The 20,164-nt window shown below is 49.2% G+C and overlaps 1 protein-coding gene across 1 annotated transcript in view; it reads left to right on the top strand.

The window, feature by feature from the left end:
- The window catches only part of MAP2K4 (mitogen-activated protein kinase kinase 4), a 49,625-nt gene that overhangs the window by 23,181 nt on the left and 6,280 nt on the right, over positions 1–20,164 (top strand). The window contains exons 5-7 of the mRNA XM_027666475.1: positions 4,888–5,007; positions 6,266–6,317; positions 6,706–6,833. Of these exons, the coding sequence (XP_027522276.1) occupies positions 4,888–5,007; positions 6,266–6,317; positions 6,706–6,833 (300 nt within the window). The remainder of the gene's footprint in view (positions 1–4,887; positions 5,008–6,265; positions 6,318–6,705; positions 6,834–20,164) is intronic.

Genomic DNA, 20,164 nt, shown 5'->3' with positions numbered 1-20,164 from the left:
GCTTGAGTTCATTGCACCCACTAGATGAGATTAAATTGCCTTTTTAATCAAACAGGAACAAAGCTGAAAAAGGCATGGAGTCGGGGGGCTTCAGTACACTGTGCCCAGGTCACATTGGCATTCTGCTGATGTCCAATTTTTCATCCACCAGTATCTCCCAACCCTTCTCTTCGGGGCTGCTCTCAATCCCTTCATCATTTATACTGCTGACTGCCCTGACCCATGTGCAGGATCTTTCCCTTGTCCTTGTTGAACTTTGTGAGGTTCACACTAGCCCCACAAGGTTTTTCCATGCTGGACTCCTGGCAGTGCACAGTGTCCCCATCAGTCAGCAGCAATGCTCAGTGAAGAGGATCTGGCTGCTTGTGTCCATGTGTTTCCTCTCAAGCCTGCACTTGCTTTGGTGGGGGAAGAAGGCTCCGAATGTTGCTGTTCAGAGGGTTTTTAGGTCTAAAGGGGAGAAAACCAGTCTTCTTTTCTTGCATGTCTTTCAAAAGCTTTACTGCTAGTCTGGTTTGAGACAGTACCTGTAAGGCTGGCAATGTTTGAGTAGTTACTGTGACCACACTAGTGGCTCTTAAAAGTACCTATTCCTGTTGCTTTTCTTCTCAAGAGAGGGAGAGAAAAGGAGCCTTGTCTGACTTGGAATCTCAGGAATGACTTCTGCAGAGTGCAAGTGGAGCCAAGCCAAGTTTAAACCAACAAGTTCAATTCTTGATAAAATTATTTGATGAAAATTTCATTGCAAGTTGCAAAAGTGCCTGAGAAGCCATAAATCAGCCTGTGAGGAACTTCTGCTGGGAGGAGAGAAGAGCTGGGATGGATGTGTTGGCAGGACAGTGCTGATGCTGCTGTGAATTGTAGAGATACTCAGTTTGATCTGTTTGCTGTTGATGCACAACACCCCGTTTCTATGGACATCCTTGGCTCTGTTGCCATTACTCAATGCATCTGTCCCTGTGGCCAGTCCCTGGTTCGTAGGAAAAGTGTCCTTTGTGACACATAAGGATGTCTGGTGGTGGTGACATTCTTCTGTCTCTCTTCTAGTGCAGGTGGAGCTTGCATAAAGAGTTGGCTGCTCCCTGCAGTGTGTGGATGCCATAAACCTTCAGTGTTTGTATCACAGAGTGGTGGGTGGGGCATGTTGTGGCCTGGTCGAAGTGCTGGGCACCACTGAGCAGAGCCTGGCTCCATCCTCTGTGCAACTTCCCCTCAGGTCCTATAAGGACCTGAGCCATGGATGAGATTTCCCTAAACCTTCTCCAGGCTGAACAGTCTCGGCTCTCCTCATGGGAGAAATTCTCCTTTCACTCAGTCATCTTAGTGGCCCTTTTTTGGAGACTCTTCAGTGGGGAGCCCAGCACTGGTCACAGCACACCAGTGCCGGATCAAGGGAAAGGATCATCCCCCTCAACCTGCTGGTGATGCTTCGCCTGATGCAGCCCAGGATGCGGTGATCCTTCTGCATAGCAAGAACACATTGTTGGCTCATGTTCAACTCAGTGTCCACCTGGACCCCTAGATCCACTCCAGTGACATCTCTGGAAACTTAAGGCTCTACACTGAGATGCTGAAGCATCCCCACTACTGGTGAAGCAGCTTTTGTGTCTGTTCTGGGCAGAGATATTTTGAATTAAATGCACAGGGTGTTTCCTGGACACTTTTTGGAATGCTACAGGTTGTGCATTAGCATCTGGTGATTTCATACACAGTAAGGGCTAAAAGACATTCTTTGGAAGAATAACTCTAGCAGGAAGAGAAAATGAAAATTAAAATGCTTCTTCTGTCATTTTATAATTGGAAATCACCCTGACCTAAGAGCAAAAATTAAAGAGAAATGTTGATTAGGATGGGTTTGTTCTCACAGTTCACAAAGGAGCAGGACTTGCCCACAGACATCAGCACTTCCTGGTATTTGGTCAGGAAGGGGGCTGGGTGCCCAGTGCCCTGCAATCCCTACCAGCCTGCCTTTTTCTTCCCATAAAAATTCACCAGTTTGCCAATAGGTAAGACTTTCCAAGTCCCAGGAAGAGTTAACCTGTAGAGTTTTGAATCTTCCCACCAGCCTTAATAGAGCTGCATAATGGAAAAGATCTGTTATCTTTTTCCATTGATCTTGCTGACATGAATTCATGTTGGTCAGGTAGGTTTTTATATTACCAGATCAATAAATGCCCACATCCAGGATTTCTGTATGGCACATGCCTTAGATCTTTCCTTTGGTGCCTTTGATCATATACAGGGTTTGTTATGCTTAAAAATCAACACTGCATAGCAATTTATTGTACTTATATGAGGTTTCAGTACCACACCCATCCCAACCCCACAGATGCACAGAGTACACCTGGAGCTTTTGTTACAATATGGGCTCTGCTCAGGCTGCCTGCTGCTCCACTTGGTTTGTTTTGCTGTCCAAACACCAGCTGTTGTAACCTGGGCAACTGAAGCCACTCACAATATTGGTGCAGTTGGACACAAATACGAGGCTGCAGGTGGTCAGTGTTGTTCTGGCACTACAACCAGTCCAGTCTCCACAGTCTCAGTACAGTAACCTGGGAATACAGCCCTATCCCATTTTTACTATAAAGCTGGTCAAAACAGAAGCAGTGTAGAGCCTGTTCATGTCTGCTCTCCCTGCAGAGGGTTTGTAAGGCTCTGTTGGGCTTCCAGTCTTGCTTGATTTGTGCCCATCACTAGCACTGGAGTTCTGGAGTTGCTTGCTCTGAGCCACTCTCCATCATATGGAAGTGCCTCAGCTGCACTTTGCCTTTGCTGTTGGTGCTGAAAAGAGAAATTTTCTACATGTGTTACCCCATTTCCCTTCTGCAGTTTAACTTGAATGGTTCCTTAGCTGAATTCATCCCCAGCTGATCTTTTGGTGTCCAGCAGCCCGAGTTCACCTTTCTCCAGGTGTTCTGAAGTGCTGGTCCTGCCCTTTTCCTGCTGCACTGCTGTTGTCTCTTTCACTGTGATGTCTCTGCTTCCATGTCTGGCACAGCACCTATTCCATGAGTCCCTTTTGCTTTCTTTTGGGTGAAATGAGTGTTTTCTGGGCTCAGGCTTGTAGCAGCCATTTCCCTTGGGTGGGTGACATCGGCTCCTGCTCTGCCTTGTGCTAATTTGAAAGGCCTGGTACCAAAAGAGCTGTGTAAAATGGAGCTGCCTAGGGCTCTATACCCACAGTCTTCTTCTCCAGCCAGCCCACCAGCAGCTCAGCCCTTCCTAGGAAAGCAGATACCCTCTTCTCAGAAGGGAGAGGCTGTCCTTTGGAGTCAGCATTCCTCCTTTGGCAGGAGACAGTGGAGGATTTACTGTCACTGGAGCAGCAGCACCTGTAATGTTGGTGGCACGTGGACCTTCCTGGCAGTTTGCTGTTTGTGTAGCTGGGAAGAGCCTTGCTCATGTGGGAGCAGCCCAAGGCCAAGCTGAGAGGCACCACTGCCTCTACCCGTACCAGCATGTGGTGTTTGGCAGCACCTTTGCTGGCCTCTTCTGTTCCCTCAACCTAAATCTTTGGGCTGGAGGCAACTTGGTCATGCAGTTCCTTACTGTGTTTCACAGGAGGTCATTCCAAGTGGCAGAAAAGCCCTTTTTGACCTTAAAACCTCTACAGCTCTACAAGCTTTTCCACCAGATAAATTTAATTGGGGAATTGCTCCTGACACTCCTGAGATGGAGAGATTGAGAAGTGGTTTGTAGGTGTGTAGGATGGAGCAGGGGCCCTTACCATTCCTTCAGCATGCCCATACCCTAGGTTTATTTCCATGTATTAACATAGAGTTGAGTTGGTTTGTGTTTGCTTTGGTCAGGAAAATTCTGCCTTCTGTAGGAAGGAGAATTTGTCCTCTATTTGTTACTTCTTGTATCACAGGAGTGTGCAGCTTGTCCTAAGCAGAATATTATCCTGTGCCTGGGGCTGCCCCTCAGCCCTAGGCAGCACTGCCTGCACAAGCCTGCTGCTCCTCACAGAGGGCTTGGGGGTGGTGTTTAGCCAGGATGAGACACCCAGACTGTTCTGCACGTAGCTTTTGACAGCTGATGCAGTTTGTGCACTCACAGTCTGTAGGAGATAGGTGTGAGGATGTCATTTCTGGTGAGGGCAGGTCTGGGTCTAATGGTTTAGTATTTCTGCAATAAAGAGTTGCCTCAAGTGCATGAGAATCTACAGAAATAGCTCATGGAAAGCCTCCTGTCCTCCTCAATGGGGCTAAAATGTTCCAAAAAATGGAAATAACTCAGATCAGTGCATGGCTAAGCTCCCTTTCAGTCTACCGTAGGGCAGACACACACTAAAGTATACTGTGGGGATCCATTTGTCATCCCCAGCAAATCCATTGTGAGCAGTTCAATTTACAGATCTCAGGAGAGTTTGATGAAAGAACACGTTATTCTCCTGTGGCAGTTCAGCTTGGTTTGGTTGAACACATATTCTGGTATATTTTACAATTTTCTGCACTTTAATTGTTTAGCTGTAAGATGCAAATCCACAATCTCCCCCCACGCTTCTCTTTCTTAGACGGTATCTCTGAATGTTGTGTGAAATGTCTTCTGTCCTCTACAGGACAACCATAAACTGAAGGGATTTTGTTTTAGTCTTACTGTGCCTGCTGGTGTTTCCCTGTGCCTGCAGCCTTCTGGAGAGCCAAACAGTGTGCGAGATTCATTCAGGTTTAGGCATCTAAACTCTAATGTCAGGTGTAAGGTGGGCCTCTGCTGTGGATGGAGCAAGTCTTTCTTTGCTGAAATGAATCAAGCTGAATTCCATCCTTCCTGTCGAATGCACAGATGCAGTGTGTTTCACTGGATTCAAGGGATCTCCGTATGCTCTCTGGATTTGTATTTCTCATTTTTGTCTCGGCAGTAACACAGATTCTTTTCTCTTTCCAGGGTGACTGTTGGATCTGTATGGAGCTCATGTCTACCTCGTTTGATAAGTTTTACAAATATGTATATAGTGTATTAGATGATGTTATTCCAGAAGAAATCCTAGGCAAAATCACTTTAGCTGTGAGTATTTTGTTAAACCTTTTTGTTGAAGCTAATGTGAAGAGTTCAGATCTGTCACTCCATGTGAAGATCTGGTTGGTTTGTGCAGCAGAACTGCTGCTGCTTTTTGCACCATGCTGTGAATGGTCCTTGAGGGTGCTTGTGACTTTTCCACAGCATACTGCATGGTGGAAAAGCAGGTTCTGGGGTCAGTAAGGAGTTCATAAAGAGACCTCAGGACCAGCTTCCTGCTCTGTCTGCTTGAATGTCAGCACCAGCAGCACAGACACCACCCTCCCTGTGCAGGGATTGCTTCATGTGCACGAGGGTAAGCATTGCTGGAAGCTGCCTCATCCCAAGGAAGGTACCTAAAAAAGATGAGCTATCTCCCTTTTCCTCATCTGTACAGGGAACAAGGAGTTGGGCATTTTTACCCAGGACAGGTGAACTCCACTAGGCTCTGGTCTCAGTGGGTTTCCCACCTTCACACTCGAGGCACTGGGGAGAGGTTAGTGCCTCTGTGTGGGGGCTGAGGTGTGAAGGGAGAGGAATCCCATCCAAGGTATCCAGGTGCAGCCTTGCTACGCAGAGCCCTCTTTCTTCCTTTAAGAATTCCTGTAAAATTCCCCTTGGCTGTGCCAAAATGAACTCTTTGTTGGCTGAACACAAGGGCAAGGTCTGGCCCTGCAAAATAAATATGTGGTTTGGGTCTGTGGTTTTGAAGGGTATCCTGAAATCTCTGTCCTGCTGCTGCCTGTAAAAATCTGTCAGGTCCACCAGGTTTCTGCAGGGGATACTGGGCCCCTCCAGTCCAGAGAAGACTCTGGCAACCTTGTGCAAAGACTTCCAAAAGCACAGGAGACTCTTCAGCAAGTGGAGAACCTGGCTGATGTTTTCAAGTCCTGACCCAGTAAAAAGTCAAGGAATGGGAACAGTTGTTACCTACTGAAAAAATACAGCATAGGGCTTGAAATAAGTTACTGCTCAGGATAATAATTATCAGAGATTGTTTTGACTTCACCCCTTGTTCCCCTCTCCCAGAGTGGGATCTTTCCAGGTCACAGGGGATGTGTGTTCACTTAAGCACATCCCCTCTCTTATATCACTATCTCTTTACAGGAGAAGTTCAGAGAAAAATGCTTTTATTACATGGCATATTACAGGAGTGATATCTCAACATACTGAATGGTTTTTTCCTCTGTTCTCGGAGCTCCAAAAATTTAATAATCCCAAGGCTCTTAGGACATCTGCTAATTTTTCATCTGTTTTTCTTTCCTAGACTGTGAAAGCACTAAACCACTTAAAAGAAAACTTGAAAATCATTCACAGAGGTGAGTTCACATCTTTTCTTCTTGTATATGAAAATAATTGCAAGAATTGTAAACAGCTTTTGCTTCAGTCAAAGTGTGAATAGCACATGCACTGCCACAAGTCTGTGCAGCTTTTGCACAGGTGTCTCCAGTGCCTGTTCTGTTGCCCCTTCAGCCTTTGCTTTTTCCATGTAAGTGTGATTTCAGGGTGTTTGGGCATGGGTATCTGCCTCTGCCCCCAGGCACGGGGCATCTCTGGGACTGCCTCCATCTCCTCGTGCTCCCGCTCAGGATCCCCAGCGAGCGCATCCAGCACCAAGGGGTGCGGGCCTCGACCCTCTGCAGCTGCTGCTCCTGAAATCAAAACCTCCAGCCATGACTTACTGCTTTAAATTTTTTTCCCCTGCAGACATCAAACCTTCCAATATTCTTCTGGACAGAAATGGGAATATTAAACTCTGTGACTTTGGCATTAGTGGACAGCTCGTGGACTCCATTGCCAAAACGCGGGATGCGGGGTGCCGGCCGTACATGGCGGTGAGTGGGATCAGCTGCTGTATCTGTGGGATCTGCAGGACCTCACCCCCCTCCTGAGGCCTGACTCAGCATGGCCCTGCCTGTCAACAGCCTGTTTCCCATGGGATTACCCCTTTCCCAGATGGAACCGAGCTCTGGATGGGGCGCTGCTGCTGGCAGCATCAGCAGAGGTGTCCAGGCTGTGGCAGAGTGACTGCATTCCCTTTTTTTGCTGGGTTCCTCTGCTGCTGCCAGGGCTGTGGTGCTGGAGTGGAGAGGAACTCTGTGCCTTCCAGCAGCTCCAACAAAACCCAGCACTCAGGGGGAGCTGTGCCGTTGGAGTGCAGGTTTGTCTTGGTCTGCAAGAAATCCATTTACTCTGGTAAGATTATGTCACAGGAATTATTGCAGAGCAGAATTATAGTGATTATTGCAAACCTCTTTAATTCCAAAGTGTGCCAGAACTTAATTCCAGGGGAATGTGATTCTGGAGAGCGGCAGAAGTAGAGCAGCTGTGTGGAAGTTGCTGGGGCTGAGTCGTGGCTCCTGAGAGTCTGTCCTGCTTGTTTGCTGCCCTCCCCTCCCAGGGAGAAAAGCTGTGGTGGTGAATTTGGAAGCTCTCTGAGGCTTTTAAACACTTCTTCTGTGCTTCAGGCTGCGTTGAAAATGCATCTCTGCTCTCATGTGAGCTGATGGTACCTTGTGCAGGGAACTGTGTGCCTGCTGCTGTCCATGTAACTTTGATTTCAGTGCCTGTATTTAACTTTTGTTACTTATTTATGTATGCTTTATTCTGTATGCTGAAAAATACTGTCTTACAAACTCTCTTGATCTACCACCAAGGAGAAAAAAGGAAAATATCTCTCCTTTAAGGTACAGTGCCCATCTGGCCCAGGTCACAGCTCTCAGATGGGTTTTATCTGATTGTGATGTCCAAGGCAAACCTGTCTGCCCTGACTGATCTGTGTAAGTGCAGAGTCTGGATTGCAGAGCATTTGACCTTTTCCTCTCACTGCCCTTCTAGCAGAGGTAGAAACTCATTGAGCTGAACAGGATAGTACAGGTGTTCTTGGAGACTGACGCTATGGTGCAGCAAAGTCTGTGCAAGCACCAGACCCACAAAACATGGTGAAAGAGGGCAGTTTGTTAAATAAAGACCTTGTGAGGTTGGAGAGGGGCCAGAGCCATGTCTCTGCTCTCAACACTCTTGACGAGTGTGTGGAACTCCTTGCAGGGAAGAGGCTGGGTCGGAGCTGCCCCGTTTGGTGTGTTGGTGAGGTGTGGGATGCTGAGGGCAGCAGCAAAGAGGGGTGGCCAAGAGGGGTGGGAGCCAGAGCAGTGTGAACTATCTGACCCGAGGCTGCTTTTGCATCCCAGACTGCAGGCACTTGGACAGCATGGCTTTATGGGGTTTGAGTTGTCACTGCCTTGCCCCTACACTCTGAGGTGTGTGTCATATCTGCAGATAGAGCTCTTGAAAAATTGCTGTCACCTTTTCCCTCCCGAGTTCAGTGAGTGATAATTTCAGGAATTAATGTTCCCCCCTTTTCTTAGAGCCACAGGTAGGTGGTTGGCTCTGCTCCGGCCATTGGTGTAGTTACACCATGACAGTTCCTGATGTGTCTGTCTGCTTCCTTTCCCTTGGGCTGTGGGTGGGTGAGTGCTTCTATAGCCCCTTGGTTTTCCTTTCTGCCATCTGTCTGTCCATATGCACTCTGCTCTTTGTGCAGCTCCATTACCAGCTCCAGACTTGAGTGGACTTTTAAATGAGCAAAAGTGTTCCAGTTCATTTTGTGTTTTTCAGACCTTGGCATGGCACAGGGTTTGTGGGACAGCCAGCAGCTGGCAAGCAGTGTGGGAGATGACTGGCCTCTTCCCTGCTACTCTCTGGCCTCAGTGACTCCTTTCCAAGTACATGAGCATTTCCATGTACTGGGAAGCCTGGGAAACAGGGAGATGTCCCCAGTGTGCAGGCACATTTGCCAGCTCTTTCTCCAAGCCAGGAGAGGCTGATGTCTGTAGGAATGCTGTGATCAAAGCTGGATATAACTGGGAAGGAGTCAAGCCGCCATACTTCTCCCAAAAGGAAAATAGTATTTTTTTTAGTGTAAAATAGACCAAGAGCAGTAGCTGTGTTCAGCCAGGGAGGCTCTGTTAAGGGCTGCTGGATGCTTCTTCCTGATGAGAGTGTCTTGTTTTGCAACCTTCTAACACTTGCAGTAATTCCTGCAGCACGAGCACTTGCCCCCTGAAAGAACCTGTAACACCTTGTTCACTGGGGCTGGTCCCCAGAGAGTGTTGGTAACAATAACACTGGATTTTGGCCAGTCTGGCTGTGAGCAGCCTGAGGAGGCAGCAGGAGCCATGTCCAGCTGCCAAATAAATGCCATGGGTTTGAACCAAAAGTGTTGGAGCTGTTCCGAGTGAGCAGCATCTTGGCCTTGGAGCTGCAGTGCTGGGGTGGTTGTTTTGTTTTTGGCTTTCAGTTCCTCTGCGATTGTTACAGTAAGCAAAGGCCCGTTGGTACCTTATGTTCTCTGACACAAAGGCAAGATTGAGTCCCCAGGCAGCCCCTGGCCCTTGGGGCAGCCCCTGGGCCATTCTGAGCCCTCTTCACCCAGATTTGCCCCATGCTGGTGCCAGCGCTGGGGTTTTGCTCCAGGTGAGGTTGGGGTGAGGTTGCTCCTGGTCAACCCCATGTCCTCCCCGTGTGCTGCTCCCCGTGATCCCTGCCTTGCCTCTGGCTGTGTGGGTGCTGCTGATGGGAGTGGGCTCTGTGTGCCACACTGACACTGGTGGCCTTTGTGACATTACTACTTTTTGCCTTCTGAACACTCCAGTGAACCCAGTGTCTGTGTCAGAGAGGAGAGGGGGCAGACTGGAAGTGCTTGGTTTAAGCAGGGGTGGACCCAGCCAGCATGAGGACCGATGTCCTGCCCTGCCCCGCTCCTTTGGGACCTCCAGGGGCAGAGTTTGATGGTGTCACCAGTGTCCTTGGTCACTCAGGTCCTTTTCCCAGGTCACCTGGGTGCCATTGCCCTGTGCTTTCCCCCCTTCCCAGGGGCTGCCCACTGTGCTCTCCCTGAGGGCGTGGGCAAGGGGATGTGCAGTGCACAGATACAGAGCAGCCCTCTTGGTGCCAGGGCATTACCCATGTCCCAGTGAACACAGTCTGTGTGTCCCTGCCTGTGCAGGAGCAGGGGCCTGTGCACAGCCCTGTCTGTGCTCAGGATGTTTTCCTGCTCCTCACTCTCCTCTGGAGAAGGTGGACAGTCACTGCTGGCATTGGTGTCAAGGCCAGCTGGAGGCTGTGTCCCTGTGTTTGGATGGCTTGGGCAGGGATCAGGCTGTGCACAGAAAAAAAAATTACCCAAGGAAGGTGACAGTGACAGCTCTGTCCCCTCTCACCCTGTGCTCATGGAGGGGAAGGCTGTAGGGATGCAGGAGTTCTCTGGATCCTTTTCCCAACTTGGAACCACAGCAAGAGCCTGTTTCAGCTTTGCGTTCCTGACCCAATGCCCAGGTTTCATCGGGCTCAGTCAGTCATTTTTCTGCACAGGCAGGCTGTGGATTTGAATTCATGCAACTGAAGTCCTCTTGGATCTTCCTAGATATTACTGTATGTTGGACATTTTTTTCCTCTTTCCTCTGAAACTTGGAACCCAGCCATAATTTTTTATGACTGAGAAAACAGATCTGGGAGGAGACTGGGAGACATGTGGCCCTGCCCCTCTGTGAGCAGGGCAGGCTGGATCCAGGCTTTCCTGCCTGTGGCGTAGGGAATGCTGGGGAGATGCCTGAGCTGTGCGCGCAGCTGTCCCCACTGCTGTCAGCGTGTGCTGCCACTGTCACCCGCGTGCCTTCAGCTCAGAACGTGACGTCTGCTCACTCATCCACTGGCAGAAATGTGGTTTGCTCTCTGTGAGACTTCTTTCCAGATGTGGCCCCTACCATCACATGGTGTAGAGCCCATGCTGAGCAGCCCTGCTGCAGTGCCGAGCTTGGGTCTGTGCCTCGGCATTTCACCCTCATCCTGCCGGGTACACAGCAGGATGGGATTTCCGCCCTTGCCTGTTTGGATGCTCGGCTGCACAGGCAGTTTGTATCGACCTGGGGAAGCCTGACAGTAGCCACCTGTGTAAGCTGACTGCTTGCCCAGCAGTACTGTGGGCAGGACATGAGGTTTGTGGAGAAGAGCGCTAAAAGTAGGGGGAAAAAACACGTTTTGGCCACTAGGATTTAAGTGGGAAGTGCCTGAAAGTCAGGTCTGGGAGATAGTTGCCCTTGGGAGGCATGGGATGTTCAGCTGGAAGCAGCTCCTGGCTGCTGCAGGTTTGCTCTGCCTGGGTGGCTGTGCTGGGGTGGCCCAGGGTGGCCCCACAGCCCTGATCAGCTCCCAGAAGGCTGGTTGGAGGCCACAGGCAGCAGAACGGGACCATCAGGGCAGCAGAGATACCAAGAGGAATGGGCAAGGAACCTTAGGGCAGGGTCAGGTATGGGGAGAGGGAGTGAAGGGCTGTGCAGGTCCCAGGTGTGCAGGTTTGTGTGCAGGTCCTCCCACCCTCCTGGAGCCTGTTTGGCCCTCAGCAGTGGAGCAGGCAGGACACAGGGTCATGGCAGCACCTGCTTTGGGACTAGGGACTCCAGTGTTCATGGAATGCAAAAGCTCCTGTTTCCCATAATATGGGAAGGATTGGAGTCAGGATTGGAGTCTGGGGGTGAGGGTTGTGCTTTTCAGGATCAGCCTTTCACAGGTGATGAGGCCAGAAAGAGAGGCATTGGAATGCAGCCAGGGAAGTCTCTTGATCCTGCACCCAGACTGGTTGAACAGAAGAGATATTTAAGAAACCAGATTACGAGGCTCACACTGTGATGACTGCAGCCTGGCCTTGCCACACGATGACTCACCTTTGCTGATGGCCATCTGCATGTTACGTTTGATTTCTGGTTAGGATGCGTGTGACTTCATCTGTAGGCACCTTCTTGGTTCCCTTTCTCTGCTGCATCACAGAATCCTCTAGGATGAGAAGTAGTTCCTTTGCTGTGCTTCCTTCTGGACTCCTTTCAGTGTGTGTTTGGAGCTGGCCTGTTGGTTAGGATTTATGGCTGTGGAAAAATAACTGGGCAGTTCAGTGTTTGATTCAGTAACGACTTCAAGGACCTGCAGAGCATCCCTACCAAAACTCTGGGCCCTTGGTGAGGTTCTGTGAGAAAGTTCCTTGATGGGCCTGAAACACCTGACAGCCCTTTAACACAGCCCTTGGCAGCAGCAGTGGGGATGGCGTTGATGTGTCAAGCCCTGGGGTGCTGGACGTTGGCCTTCCAAAATAATGCCAGACAGTGAAGATCTCCAAAGTTTTGCATTAAAGTTGCCTCTTCAGCTTCTGGAGAATTCACCACCATGAGGTTGTCCTGGTCATAAATTTTGCTCCTAATACTATTTAGTACAAGTCCTGTATTAGTGGCTGGCTGTGGGCTCTGGTTTCTGCTCTGTTTGCAGAGTTAAGGAGCCCTGTCTTTGCCACACCCCTTTCCCCAGCAGGTACTTTCTGAGTCTGATGCAGTCACCTCTTGAGCTTTTCTTTGAGGAGATTAGGGACTGAGCAGCTTAGGCCAATCTACCATAAGGGAAATGTTTTATGACTGGGCTATAACCCCCTCATATTTTCAACATCCTTTTACAAATGTAGACCCTGAAACTGTGCAAACTCCATGTTTGTCTCACCTGTGGTGTCTGTAACAAGAGCAGCAGCTCCCAGAGCATCGCCCCAGCCACACACCCAAAGTCTTGATGCTCCTTCAGGATTTCCTGCACTTCTGTTCTGCCCTAGGGGCCTCTGTCACCCCAGAGTGCTGCCTTTTCTGCCTACTCCAGTGAGTCAGCAGCCAGCCAGAGCCCAGTTTACCGAACACTCCAGTCACACATAAGGGCTCTCTCTCCAGGAGCCCTTATGTACCATGCTAGCAATAGTTTTTGTAATAGGCAGAATTTAGCAACACTAATTTTATATTTTCATGAATATTATTAGCAGTAGGCTAAGGAAGGCCACCATTGAGGTCCCACTATAAATCTTTCCCACTCAACACATAACAGTTGCACTCTGAACTCTTATCAGTGCAGCATTTACTGATGCAAATTATTGATGCTTGAGTTAGTTGGGGTCCAGACCATGCCCTGCACTAGTCCAGCTTTATTACAGGCACATTTACCTTTTCTAACAAGACAAATAAGGTCATTGCACAGTTTCAGGGTCTACATTTGTAAAAACCCAACGGGGCCTGTTTACCTTCAATAATGTTCCAACCTTTCTGTGCCTAGTAAGTGTCCCCTCTCCACCAGTCCATCACTTTGCTGCTGTTGAGATCGACGAATTCAGGCAGGGTTAGGAAAGCCAGCTGGGAAGGGATGGTGATCCCATGCGAACTGGCATCTCTACCTGGAAAATGCTGCTGGAGAAGCTTTTCAGTGAAACATTCTCTCACAGTAAATAGGAGGGGAGGAAAGGCCATTCTCTAGAAATATGATCTCTGCTGATAATCTCTGGTCAGTCACAAGCTTTGTGGCTGGCCTGGGTGAGGGGGAGGGACAAGAAGTCAGAGAACAGAGGGGATTTTGGAAGGAACATCTGAATTCAGCATCCAAGCAGAGACGAATGCTTTGGCTGAAGTATTTTTTGACAATACTACTCTGCTCTCCTGTAGGTGCAGAAGTGATGCACACAGAGCTCGGGTCACTGCTGCTGTCTTGGTGAGGGGGACTCTGGAGCTGGGGGCAGTGGCAGATCCAGCCAGCAGAGGCAGAAGAACTTGTGTTCTCCACTGCCCTGGCAGCTCTTCCCTCATCACACCATGTGTCCTGTGTCACTCCCTGGCCAAGGAGCTGGGTCTCCTCCTGTGACCAGGGCAGGCTGTGGCACAGGATCCTGTGTGACCCCTGGAGCAACTGGCACTGCCATACAGAGAGAGAACACAGTGTCATAGCTTTGTCCTTTGTCACCTGGTGCTGGAGAGGAGAGTATGACCTTAGAAAAGATTTTTACCCAGCACAGCGACTGTGATGCCTCAGTTGCTCCTGTGAATGACTCACATCTCTGCTCTTAGGCACTGAGGTCACCTGTGAGGTCCTACGTGCCCAGGAGGGGATCCCAAAGCTTATTAGGCTCCACATGAAATTACCTCACCTCTAGCAGCCAGCAGAAGATTTTGGTGTCACCAGTTGGGGCTGTTCAGCTTGGAAAAAAACAGATTGTGTGGAGACCTCATGTTATGACCCACCTCAGAAGGGGAGGGTAACCCAGGTTCTTGTTAATAAATCCCTTGGTGTGGATAAGAGTGAATGATCAGTGTTTGTAAATGTAGGATTTATTTTAGAACAGTTTTGTTTCAAAGGAAAACAGGTATGCAGCTGGTTTGGTTGTTATCATCTATAGTAATAAAGCAATATTAAATCATAAAAATAACACTTAAGGAAATGTGTAAGGAAAGGAAGAGAAAAGATATACAGGGAAAGATATATATAGTAATCACCCACTGGGTCCAGCAATGAAACTTGGTAGTTGCAGCTTCCATGTCTGTTGGTTGAAGTGGTGGTTTTGTTCTGTTGGGGGTGGGGGAAGCATTCCCCTCCCCAAACTCTTAAGATTTCATGAGTAATACACTTCAGGCTCAGGTGGGAATGCCTTGTACCTCCCCTGGGTTGGGGAGTTTTACAGTGGATGGTGTCATGGGACATGTCGGGAGTCTCTGACACCTTCTAAGACCTTACAGCTTCGTGTTACATTAGCATCAGTTATGGTCCATCATGGTCTAAAATCTGAGATGAATAGCCCATGGTAGGTGTGAAATGTCTTCAATGCTCCCTGAGGGGTTTTCACAGCAGAGTCATCATGTAAGGGAGGACATTGGCATGGTAAGAAGGATTATCCCACCTTGCACAATTTGCTTTTTATCAACCTCTTCCCTTATCTGGAAATCCAGTTTGTAGGTTCAGGTGTGCACACCCTTCTGCACTCAGGACAGTTGGGCAATGGTACCCACTTATCTCATCTGAAGGTCTTTTCACAGTAGGCATATTCAGAGAGAGGTGGGCTTTGCCCGATGAGCAGCTGTTTCTTTGCAGTTTGACAAAAGTCTTTTGGTGATCTTAATGTTTAAGCCATTAACCATTTCAATCTCTGACACCTCAGAGCACCTTCCAGGATCTGAAAGGGCCTACAAGGAAGCTGGAGGGGGCCTGTTCACTGGAGTGACAGGGCAAGAGGGAGTGGCTTCAAACTGACAGAGAGCAGGTTTGGATTAGATATTAGGAAGAAATTCTTCCCTGTGAGGGTGGGAGACCCTGGCACAGGTTGCCCAGAGAAGCTGTGGCTGCCCCATCCCTGGGAGTGTCCAAGGCCAGGTTGGACAGGACTTGGAGAACCTGGTCTAGTGGAAGGTGTCCCTGCCCATGGCAGAGGTTTGGAACAAGCTGGTCTTTAAGGTCCCTTCCAACCAAAACCGTTCTGTGATTTTCTGGGAGATGGAGGGCTGGTGTGAGCATCTCCTGGCCAGGTGAGCACTCAGGCTCTTATTCAGCCTTACAGAGTCTGAACTGCCAGCCCAGCCCAGCAGGGCAGTCAGGGAGGGGGCTCACAGGAGTAAAAACGTTTGGAGGTCTCAGTGAGCAGGTGGGGGGAGATGTGGGGGGACAGCCCTGAAGGAAGAACAACTTGCTTTTTGCTGTATGAATATTCTCGAGAAATACAGCAATGTGCAAAGTGAGTGGCAATGTTCTCCTTACTGAACAGAAGAACTTCCCAAACCAGTTATTGATGGTCCATAGGATGGTTCCCATTGCTGCTGCAGCACCCTGGACTTCATTTTACACGTGTTTTAGTGTGAGAAGTTAGTCTTCGTGGCAGGCTGGCAGCTTCCATTTCACATCTCTCTGTTCCTGGGTTGGAGCAGAGGGAGAGTTTGTATCATGTAGAATTTTTCTGCTTTTTGTATTGCAATAATACAGCACTTTCTGGTCATTTTTTGCTTCTGGTAACCTTTTACTTCCTTTTAGTTTAGGGATGCACTGACCTAAGTAGAAAAGAAGTTTGTTGTGTACTTTTTATTGCTGTGGAGGCAGTTTTGAATTTGTGGTGCATGTGGGATAAAATTCCCTGTTTACATAACCAGTGAAAACCCAGATCTGAGCTTCAAGAATTGGGTTTTCTAAGAAATGCAACTTTACTCTTTAGCTACATGAAGGAGCTCAGGGGTACAGGGAGTCCTGTGTGCATCTGTCCTTGTGTCTCAGCCCAAGCTGCAGGTGTTTGTGTAGCTGGGTCTTGCAGGAGAGGGAGGATAACCTGAACCACGTGTGTTTGCTTACCTGGGGTTTGGAGGGCAGTGAGGATCTGTGCTGCTCACTGCTCATTTTTCAGTCAAAATGCTGGTGCCCAGGTGAACACTGAACTAGAGAGAAGTCCCATGGCAGCCTGTACCCTTCTCTGATGCATCCATACTCTGCCCCTTTACCCCATCAGCACAGTCCAGAGGTGGGTCTTCACCTCAGCCATTTCCTTTCCTGCAGGACACCTGGCCTGAGCCAGGCTTTGTGTGCAGCCCTCACTCCAGGTCCCCAGAGTTCACATGGTGACTCTTCCTTAGTTGGTGTTAGTTGCTCCCATGTCACCTACTTCCTGCTTCCCATTTAGATGAGATTTACTTTGGTCTATCCTGCTTTCCCTCCTAACTGTACCACCATGGTCTAGGGCCACATCCCCAGTGCTCTTCTTAGTGGAAGTAGAAGGCTGCCCCTCATTGGTGCCTGAGACAACCAGCTCTGCCTCACCAGTGCCACCCGTCCCACCAGTCCCTTTGAGCAGTTGGGCCCTGCCCAGAACAGTTGTTCTCTGTGCAGTCCCCTCCTTTCACTGTGTTATGTGGAGAGTGAGTCCTTCGTCTGCAGCTTGGAACTGCTCTACTGTGGATCTGTGCCATGGATTTGTGGTGTGGGGGGTCACAGCACTGGCAGGGCCAGCATCCCCATAATGTGGTGTGGCCCTGTGCTGGCTGGTCCCTGGTGGCAGCCTCTAGACATGGTGATGTGTCCCCAGCAGCGCTCGGGGCAGGGCCACCCACCGCCATTCCCACACACCAGTGTCTGTTACATGGGGTATGGGACTAAAGAGACAGTCCTTGGTCACAAGGGAGGTCCTTGTTTTCCTGCAAGGTGACTGATTTGCTTGGTGGCAAGGTACCTGCCAGCTGTGGAATCGATCTTCTATTGCCAAAATGCTTATGGGCAGTGGCCATGAGCCCAGAGAGGTGCCTCACATGGTGGGGACAGTGGTTCATGGTGTCCTGCAGCACAGGGAGCATTGACAGAACCATAGAACCCATAGGTTTGGATTTCAAAGATTACCTGGTCCAGCCCTGCTACTCACTAGACCAGACTGCTCCAAGCCTAATCTGACCTGGCCTTGAACAATTCCAGGGATGAGGCAGCCACAGCTTCTCTGGGCAACCTCTACCAGAGTCTTAATACCTTCATTGTAAATAATTTCTTCCTTAAATCTAATCTGAATCTACTCTCCTTCAGTGTAAAACTGTCACCCTTGTCCTGTCACTCCATGCCCTGGTAACAAGTCTTTTTGTCTTTCTTATAAGCCCCCTTTATATATTGAAAGGCCAGAGTAAGGTCTTCCCAGAGCCTTCTGTCCTCCAGGCTGAACACCCCCAGCTCTCTCAGCGTGTTCCATAGCACAGGGGCTCCAGCCCTTGGATCATTTTTTGCCCTTCTCTGGACTCGCTCCAGCAGCTCCATGTCCCTCCTGTGCTGGGGACTCCAGGGCTGGAGGCAGCTCTGCAGGTGGGGTCTCACCTGAGGGGGCAGAGCGAGAAGGAGTGGGACAATCCCGTGCCTTGGCCAGCTGGCCACAGTGTTGTGCCTGAGGGACAGGGAAGGGATAGCTCCGTGTGTCTCACACCCACTGTTGCTGCTGGAGCCAGGAAGGCAGGAGGAGCTCCTGGTGCCTGGCAGGAGGGGTTGGAGGTGAGAGCTCTGCTCCAAGGGAAGCCAGGGCGTTACAGGGCTGCAGGCACAGCAGAGCAGTTCTGGGAGAGCCCTTGGGCTGGTGGAGCCTGGCTGTTCTGGGCCCTGAATTCCAGGAATGCTGGAGGGGCTGTGTGGGGTCATAGGCAAAGAAGGCTGCTGGGGGTTGCAGGTCCATCACGCTGCCTGTGGCATTGAAACAGAGCGGGGTGGACACAGCATCACTCATGATGACAGTCCCTGGAAGCTGCTTTTCAGCCTGTGACAGGGGACAGGGAAGTGTCTGCCAGGCCACGTCCAGTGCTGGTCAGTTATTAATGCCATGTTCTTCTATCCAGCTCCCTACTGCTGGCATCTTCTGTTTGGTTTCTCTTTGACCTTTTGGGCTGTTCACAGAAACACATTGCTGAGAGCATTTTGACTTTTTTTGTACCCATGAGGTGATGTTATTCTGTGTGTTACCTCAGAGCACAGCTTTGATTTGTAAGTCTGAGCTCCTCTTGTCCTTCCTGATCCAGAGTATGACCAAGTGCTCACCCATGGGCTACTCCCTGAGATATTTTGCTTCTTACTGAGATATCCAGTGACCTCCTGAAACATCTAAATATATCTGCATGCTGAATGTTTGCTGCCTATCAAACCATCCTCCCCTCAAATAAGCAGGGACTGGGAATGCACATTTTCCATTCAGATCCTCCCACAGAGTTGTAGAGAAGTTGTCATTGCATTTCTGTTCCCCGTATTTAAAGCAATGGATGCTCTGTTAGCTCTTGATCCCTTCCCAGCTGTCTGGCATTCTGTTGTACCCAGTATGAGAAGTCTGGACTCCTGAGGGAAGGCCAGAGTTGGCTGTGAGGAGGCAGCAGCACGGGAGGTACCTGCAGTGCAGACATGATAGGTTTTGACTGAGCTACAAGACAAGCATATGAAGGGCTGATGGTTGTTTTAAGAGAGTTGAATTTTAGTGATTTTGTTATTTTGCCCTCCCACCAGAAGTATTGGAACATCCATCCAAGTCATGAGAGGAATAACTAATGTATGAGCTTAAGCTGAATGGAAACCACAACCAAAGGAAAAACCAGCAAAGGGCAGAGCTTGGAGGGTGGGATGGGCAGGATGTTCTGGGTATGGCCTTGGAAGCCAGCCTGGTTCAAAGCAGATACTGTAACTGAAAGTGAGCATGACGAAACATATCACTGGCTCTGGGAAGGTGGCCCAGGTACTGGCCCAGGTACTGAAGAGCAGTGGACACAGGGAGGCTGTAGGAGAAGCCACCTGCAGAACCACTGCAGCTTGGCAGAACCTTCTCTGGGTCTGTGGGCATGCATGTCCTGGGCAAGTTTCCTTGGAGAAGGTGCTGGTAGCTGAGGGAAAGGGAGAGGTCTGGCAGCAGTCACAGCAGGGGCAGTCACATGTGGGTGGTGGGCTGCAAAGAGGATTGCTGGCAGCATGGCAGAGCAGTCAGGAATGCCATGAAGCATTCCCATGGGATCTGGGAGGTGTCTGCTCATGTGGTGAGTCGACAGTAAGTTGTCTGCTCACTGGAGTGTGGAGGTTGCACTGAAGGACTTGGTTCATTGCGTGGCACTCTTCAGCTGCATCTGCCATGACATTGTAGCAAAATGTAGCTTACAAAGCATCCGGGGCTTTCAGAGTCCTGTACCTCATAATTTAGAATTTATTGCAACTTGGGTATCTTTATTATTGTTGTAGCCAAAACTGAATGAGACCCTGTTTCTTTTGATGTTTTAATTATTATATTTTTTACTAAAGAAGGCAGGCTGATGTTTCTCATAAGTTGACATGCAAGGCATAAAGATTTTTTTTTGCTGTTATCCTCTCTGGATAACTTGCTTTTTAGGTGCAAACCTCCCATATCTGGCTAAATATTGTTTTCTATTGAAGATATTTTGGATATCTGAAGACCTTGTAGTATCATAATTGCCTTCAAGGGATGACCAAACCTTGTAAAGGGAAGCTGTTCTTAAAATGCACTGTTTTTATTACCTGTTGAGATTCGGCAATCAGCAGCCAGCTGGGGAGAACAGTTCTGGTAGATGCTGCTAAGCCTCGGGATGGTGGATGAGATGTTGATTCCAAGCCTTATAATCCCTTGGGAACAACTTGGCTGTGAAAACAGAGACTTCGTGTTAAAGAAATCCCGGAGTTGAACAAAACTAAATAAATAGACAGTCACCATTATTCAAGGTGCTTGTGCAAAAGGAAAAGAAAACAACCAAAAGATTAGACTGTGATAAATGGCCATTTCCCCATCACCTCTTCCACTACACCTCCATGAAGTCAGTGTTTTAAGCGATTCCTTAAG

Source organism: Corapipo altera, unplaced genomic scaffold (assembly GCF_003945725.1).
Source record: "Corapipo altera isolate COAL_440 unplaced genomic scaffold, ASM394572v1 103, whole genome shotgun sequence".
Taxonomy (NCBI): Eukaryota; Metazoa; Chordata; class Aves; order Passeriformes; family Pipridae; genus Corapipo; species Corapipo altera.
The sequence above is the reverse complement of the archived record's forward strand: the minus strand, read 5'-3'. Positions and strand labels throughout refer to the sequence as shown.